Source organism: Zeus faber (assembly GCF_960531495.2).
Source record: "Zeus faber genome assembly, chromosome: 19".
Lineage (NCBI taxonomy): Eukaryota > Metazoa > Chordata > Actinopteri > Zeiformes > Zeidae > Zeus > Zeus faber.
The window spans coordinates 24,834,242-24,842,086 of record NC_137206.1 but is presented as its reverse complement, the minus strand read 5'-3'; the positions used below and the strand labels follow the sequence as shown (position 1 = coordinate 24,842,086).

The window sequence follows — 7,845 nt, the reverse complement described above, 5'->3', positions numbered from 1 at the left end:
CGGACACACTTGTTGCATATTATTATTTTATTCTAAAAGATAGAATGTGCCTATCTCCTTCCTGTCATCCAGAGTGGTGCCTCACGTCTGTGGAAGGAAGTGACTAATTGCTGGAAGATCCCACTGCGAGCCAGCGGACGCCAGTTGAAGTTTCCACTGATTAGCAGCCGCTCCAGCCATGGTTTGGAGCGACAGGCTGCTCTGGCAACAGCTGCACAAAGACATTTTCTGAGGGGTGTGTGGGGCAGAGCCGGGCTGGAAACATACTCCCAAAAGACTATGATTCATTGGAGGAGGTGCCGCAGTAATCCACTTTGGTGATACTGGTTATAATCCAGTTTGTTGATACTGGTAATACAGGTACTCCTCACTTAACGACCTACCTGTTTAACGACCGTTCGGACATACGACCAGCTCTCTGACCAGTCTGTATTGTACGCTCCGTACAATACAGCGGCATGCGTGGCGTCACAGCGTCAAGCATCTCATCACGCATCACAGTTTAAATACTATATACACTATATATATACCATATACACTATATATACACTATATACACTGTATACATCTCATCTGATCACCGTTTTCAGTCTCGTTCACACAGTCTGTCAGTATTCACTACACTATCGTTCACAATGGCCACGCCCCCTTACCGTGAAATAACTCCACCAATTCTATTAACGACCTGGTCCTAGGAACGGAACTCAGTCATTAATTGAGGAGTACCTGTAATAGTTTGGTGATACTGGTAATATTACCGTTTGCACTAGGATTCGCTTGGAAGTGGCCAGAGACCACCTCTTGCAAACACTGGGACCGGGTGTTTTTGTCTTTAGTGAGTTCACACCTGCTCGAACGAACCGCACCAAGGGGGTAAACGCACACAAGGTTCGATTCAAACGGACTAAAGACGGCATATGTGAAAGCGACTTTAGAGAAGAAAATGTTTAACAATGACTCATTCTCAAAATAATTGCCAAGGCACAACTTTAAATAATTAAAAAGCCTTATTTAAAGTCCCTGTAAAGCAACAATAAATATGTGTTCTGACCAGCCAAATTTGAATGATTAAAAACAATCGCCGAGTATCAAAAAAAAAGGCAGTTCCCGCTGCTCTGAAATGCTGGGGACGTGGCTGCTGAAAACGCTGAAACCACGGCCAATTGTGGGAGAGGTGCAGCCTCTCTCAAGTATCAAATACCACTAATCCAATACATACATATAGCCAATCCAAAATCAGAAAACCAATAACAGGCTGTTTTTCATTGTTTTGAAGTAAAAATTTGAACTTGAAAAAATGGGATAGTTTGTTGCGGGGAGCAGGGTGGCTCCCCTAGCTCCATGTGCTCCCGGGGAGCGGGGCTCTGTCTTGGCCCCTTGTGCGCACGGGGAAAACCTCGCACAGAACCTCGCGACCAGCTCATGCGGTGCTGGGACAGCGGGAGTGCACAGAGCTGGGGGAGCCACCACGCTCGGAACAGAAATGTAAATAAGGAGAGCGAGCTGTTATATATTCAAGCATCCAGGGAAGATGCATTTGAGAGACAAAGGCACCATAGCTAGATAGCAAAATAGTGTGGGCAGTAGTAACTCGTCACGATTGAGTGAGAGAACCACTAATGAATGTGCTCTACTTTTATATAGTGTTATGAACGTCATTACATCATGCATCCCTGACTTAGGCCCACCCCGAAAATCAGGACAACAAAAAACGTTTAGCGATCTAATTTCATAATTCTTTGCTACATAGATTTATATCTTTTTACATGTTTTAGGCAATTACTTCCAAGCATGTATAATGTGTTTGGAAATAAATCTCGGAATGACTTTACAGGGACTTTAATTGGTTTACTGTTGTGTTTTGGCCGACATTCATCAAGGTATCACACCATGCCTTCATCGTAATCATTTTGAGAATGGCTTATTGGTACATTTTTCCTTTTTGTCAATTACTGTTTGCTGTTGTGTTTAAATTAAGCTTGGACTGGGTTCTCTCTCTTCTTGAATAATCAAAAAAATATATGCACGGGCTACAATCGTTCTAAAATATAAAAATGTTTCTTTCTATTTATAATCTTTGACTCAGCCTCACCAGTCAATCTCATGGGTTTGACACACTGTGACCCGTGTTGAATCTTTACCATGACTCCTGTTGACTCTCTGCCATGGCCAATGTTGAGTCCAACGCGACCCGTGTTTGAGTGCTCATCCAACATCGATACTGCATCTTTATCTTGTTTCTTTTCTCTTCTTATTCTTCCTGTTTCTTTTCCCTCTTTTTTCTACATGAAATGGTATTAGATCTATCCCATGATCCATTGATTCTTTACCATGAGCCATATAGAGTTTACAATGACCCAGTTGGAGTCTTTACCACAACCCATGTTGAGTCTTTACCACAGCCCATGTTAAGTCTTTACCACAACCCATGTTGAGTCTTACCACAACCCATGTTAAGTCTTTACCGTGACCCATGTTGAGTCTTTACCGTGACACATGTTGAGTCTTTACCATAACCATGTAAAGTCTTTACCACAACCCATGTTGAGCCTTCACCACGACCCAGGATGGATGTTGAGTCTTCGCCTCAACATCCATCCTGTTCCTTTATCCTGTTTCTTATTTTTCTACATTTTCCAACATATTCTTGTCAGCCTCTTTTCCTGTCCCATCCTGCCCCAACCGCACATTTAGCGGTCATGTTGGCCGCCTTGTATCTTGTATGTAATTACGTTTAGCCAACAGGTGTTTTTGCACACCCGCAAACCTACAATCCAGCCCAGAGAGCAGATTCAAACACGACAACGACAAAACGATACTCATAATTTTCTTACGTGGAGGAATGTGAGTGATTCTCAGAATTTAAAGACACCTGGTTCACTGACACTTATTTTCATGAAAAAGAAAAGCTTTATTTCGGCGAAGTGGTCAGGTACAGATGGGGTTGAGGCAGAAGGGAGAAAAGAAAACAGTTTCTCTGAGTACAGAGTCTTGCTACACAGCTCTAAAGACACAAACGCACACACAGAAAAGGCATAAACATACACTCTGGTGTATGAGGCGGTGTCATCACTGCAGGTCGTCATCATCGTACAAGTCCTCAAAGTCTGCAGACGACATCGGTAAGCAGAGAAAGCGTCAATGACATCCGGAAGGTAAGGAAAGATGAAAGTAAAAAAAGGTTAGGATAAGATCCCAATGCTCCCAAACACTCCTACAACTACGGCAGAATAATAATTTGCATTTGAGCATACAGTATACCTGCATGAAATTACAATACCGTGGTCATAAGTATGTTTGGCCAATTGGACTGTGTTTAAAGGGGACGCATTATGAAAAACTCACTTTTTCAGTGCTTGTGCACATACATTTGGGTCTCTGATGGGCCTACAAACACAAACTGTGAAATAAGATAACCCAGTCAGTTTTGTGTTAGCGGCCTATTTCACAAAACAAGCCATTCCGATTTGCAGCCCTTATTTTAATTATTTAGTGCCTCAGCAAAATTATAACCGCCCTCCATCTGAGTAACTCCACCCACGGCTGGAGAATGACAAGCACCACTGGGAACTGCTCTGTGGGCTTACAGACCAGCACAAATCTTTTAAAAGAAAGAGGAATTCATACCACCTGTCGGTGAAGAAACTGCAGATGATAGAAATCTATACAAGTATTTAAAAAATAATCCTGCTCTGTGTTTCTTTCTAAAAATAAAAAGTATATGGTAGATAAATTGTAGGCTGTGACATGTGATCATGTTTCTCCAAACTTGATACTTGATTGCTTATTTCTGGCCTCTATTTTGTTCAGAAACAGATTTTGTTGGACTGATGAGATGAAATCTGTGAAAGTTTACGGACTAAATACAACAGAACCCGAAAGTAAAGCTCAAACCAGTGGTTCAAAGAACTAGAGGCCTTAGCAGGGTGGCGCCACCCCACAGTAACGGCCCGTCCAGGAAAAAGATGGGTTCAGAGGCATGTTAGAATGGCTAGACTGCATAATTTGAGAGGTATTCTCTGAAAATTCTGTCTCAAAAAACTTCAAGAACATGTTTTGGGGACCTCAGAGACCTCTATTGACTTGTTGAAAAGGAGCGTAATAGGTCCCCTGTAAGCACAGTGGGAAATTGCAACAGAGGGTTGTGCTATGAACAGTTCTGAAAGATGAGAACCAAGAGCGATTGTCAGCATTTTCCATATCAAAGAACAAGATTTTGCCCGATCAGAGAACATTTTTATTGTTTGATATGATTTAGTTCAAACTTCCATACCTGCCTATACTATACTGTTAGGGAGATAACAGTGAAACTAGGATCAAAAGAGTCATAAGGAGTTGATGGTTCATGTGTCAGAAGCTAGTTGCTCCATTAGTATGTTTATAAACCAACATAATATTATGTAAATCACGTTGTCATATTGCTTATTACTATTGCAATACAAGTTGGATTTAGCGGCGTAATTCTTTCTGTATGGGTTGCTGATGTTGGTCACCCATTTTAATTTGCAAAGAATGTCTCATAATGACAAATGTCGGTTCAGCCGTTTTGCATAAAATCAAACCGGTTTAGGCTCGTACACCGGACCGGACTGGCAAAACAGTAAATCGACCCAACTCTCAGAGTCATTTTTGTACTTTTTCTAATGGTGCTAATTTCCTGTAAATATCATTTTTCTGGGGAACCCCTGGAACCTCTCCAAGGACCCCTGGGGGTTCCCAGACCCCACAATGAGAAATGCTCTAAGAAGTAAAACAAACTGTGACTGTAGCAGATCCACCTGCCACGCGTCACCCAAGCTGCATTTTCAGGGCCCTCTGACACCGAGATACAGGCAGAGATGTTGCAAACACACCAGTTTAGTGTAAAGAGTGGGCCATATGGAACAAGCCGGGAGCAGATGGAACATCTTCATGACAGAGGTTCTCCCCCTGTGTGCGTGTGTGGGGATGGGGGTTTTACCTGTTGCATTGATTGATTAATAAAACAGAAAAGGTCAGTATTTTCCGGGAAGTACCAGGGAGTCCCAGTTTCCTCCGTCCACATTACTGTTTGGTTCACCAGCAGATCCGTTTCAGACGTGAACGCTTTAAACCAGTTGTCTGCCTGTAAACCTCCATTTAGAGCGCTAACCACACACACACACACACACACACACACACACACACACACACACACACACACACACACACACACACACACACACACACACACACACACACACACACACACACACACACACACACACACACACACACACACACACAAATTGCCAGACTAGAGATAACTCAACGATGAACAGGATAACAATCAATTGCCAAGCGTTTAAATTCAATCTTTATTGTTGATGAACAGGTGGTGTTGGTGGTGGTGTGGGAGGTCACCAGGTGGGAATTTAACTCCGAGCTGGATTCGCGTTCTGCCCACGGAGTGACAGGATGCTGAGGTTTTAGTTCTGGGGATAAGTGAGACGCTGTGATTCCTACAGCTCAACTCCAGGATTAGGGGTTCACAGAACCCAGAACCCAGGTGAAAACAAGTACTAGTGTGTGTGTCTATAATTGTATGTGCGTGTGTATTTGAGAGTATCCGAGTGTATGTGAGGGTATATTGTTGTATGTGAGCACATGTGTATGTGTGTATGAATGCCTTTTTGCTTGGATGCGTGCGTGTATCATTGCGTGTTTTTTGTGAATGTGTGGTAATGTGTGTATCAGTGCTGTTTCCGTGTATGTGGCATGTGTATAGGTATGTGTGACCGTGTGTGTGCGTGTGTGTGAAGGAACTTGTATGCAGGCGCATCTGTTTGTGTGTGTGTGCGTGGAGCTCAAAGTGGCTGACTTGCGAGGAGTCCTGCTGAGTTTCTATCTAACAGCAGCTATAAACCCTTTTTATTCTCTCTCTCTCTCTCTCTCTCTCCCTCTCTCTCTCTCCTTTTTTAGGTCATGTGCTTCTGAGCCATAAACTGGTTTGTCTGTTGCCAACACTGCAAGTGGGAAAACGAAAAGATTGGCTTTTAAGTTTTTTGAATGTTGGTCGCCCCATTTATACGCCAGCACAAACGTGTGTGTGTGTGTTGTGTACGTGCGTGCATGTGGGTTGCTGTGCACGAGTGTGTATGTGTGTGTGTCTGGCCTTCAAATGTTTCTATTCGTGCATGTAAACCTGTGCGTGTGTATGTGTGTGTTGTGTTAGCCCTCTAAATTGAGGTTTACAGGCAGACAACTGGTTTAAAGTGTCAACGTGAGAAATAGCTCTGCTGGCGAAAAAAAAACCGTGACGTAGACTGAGGAGACCATCCTGCCGGGTACTTCCCGGCCACTACTGAAAATTTCTGTTTTATTAATATTTCAATGATGCATTGGAAGAACCTGTGTGTTTATTGTCAGTAGTCCATTTGTTAACTGCTTGTTTGGAAGAAAATAATAAATAACTAGAAAAGTGTTTTTTAAAGTGACATATGGGATTTGTATAGTAACAATTGAGAATCATATCTATACCTCTGTGATTTACAGACTCTAATTTTGATCCATTTTCCATTTCAAATTATTTATTGTGCAGGACTAAAGATGGTGTGCAGGAATGCTGATGAAGTTTTAATTTCCCATCTTTCACAATGCGACGACTATGAATTTCGAAACGTTGCAAAAGTTTTACATTTAAAAATAAGTGGATTAAAATTGACCACAAGTCATAATGTGTTAAATTACCTTATTTATGAAGGAAAATGTTGCCAGTAGCATTTGCATAAGATATTGCTGTGTGTTACGAGCTGAAATTGTCACATTTTAAAGCCTAATAGAATCATTTACTGACAAGGTCTAAAGATGTTGTACAGATGTTTGGGTGAAACATAAAGAAACTACTATGAAACTATAAAATAGCTTTATCTCACCCGGGACATCCCTAGGGCGGAGTTTTGAACATTAAGACAGCTTCCACAGCGCTACAGTCAAGAGAATTTTCATTGAGTCTGGGCTGAATCGAACTAAAGTGCAAAATAGTTTTTCCTGGTAAGGCATTTTCGGCAGAGGGAGAGAGGGAAAGAGAGAGAGATAGAGAGAGAGAGAGAGCAAGAGAGACAGCCCAAGGCCCCGTCAGAAATGGGAATTACAGTATGTCACTGTGGCGTGAGGGTGGTATGGTTTAAGCAGCCACACCTGTCTTGGGTCTAGGTCATTGGGCCCGGAATCAGGGTGGCTATACCCATGTTGCTCGTTAAAGCAATCTAACGAGCAACAGGAAAAATGCCCAACAAACAAACGCACAAGGGGGAGAGCCTCTGTCATGAAGATGTTCCATCTGCTCCCGGATTGTTCCATCTTGCCCACTCTTTACAATAAACTGGTGTGTTTTGACATCTCTGCCTGTATCTCTGTGTCAGAAGGCCCTGAAAACAGCACTCGGTGGAATGTGGCAGATGGATCTACTGCAGTCACAGTTTGTTTTACTTTTCAGAGCATTTTTACAATGAATTTGCACAATATTGGACTTGATGTTGGTATATGTGCATCAATGTAAACACTTGGTATCCACTTATTGTTACTTATGTTAGATTATACTCATAGCTACAACCTGTAGTTTAGCTTGTGTACAGGTATCACTGCGAATTTTCCCATGCACACGATGCACAGACATTTACGCCAAGCGCTAATTAATACAGGCGGGAGTTGAAGCCAATGCAGAAGTGCTTCTAAATTGCAGTTCAGCTAAGGGCTACTAGATTAGCTTCAGAAAACCTCTGACTCAATGGAAGAAAATGGTAAAAGAAGAAACTTCAAGGGAAATACAGAGTCAATCAGGATTTCAGGATCTCAATATCTATATTTACTTCTTTTAATGGGTGT

The 7,845-nt window shown here is 42.3% G+C and overlaps 1 protein-coding gene across 1 annotated transcript in view; it reads right to left on the bottom strand.

The window, feature by feature from the left end:
* Positions 1-3,069: 3,069 nt before the first annotated feature.
* The window catches only part of cops9 (COP9 signalosome subunit 9), a gene marked incomplete at both ends in the record, with an annotated part of 8,112 nt that continues 3,336 nt past the window's right edge, over positions 3,070-7,845 (bottom strand). The window contains one exon of the mRNA XM_080019963.1: positions 3,070-3,107. Within this exon, the coding sequence (XP_079876089.1) occupies positions 3,070-3,107 (38 nt within the window). The remainder of the gene's footprint in view (positions 3,108-7,845) is intronic.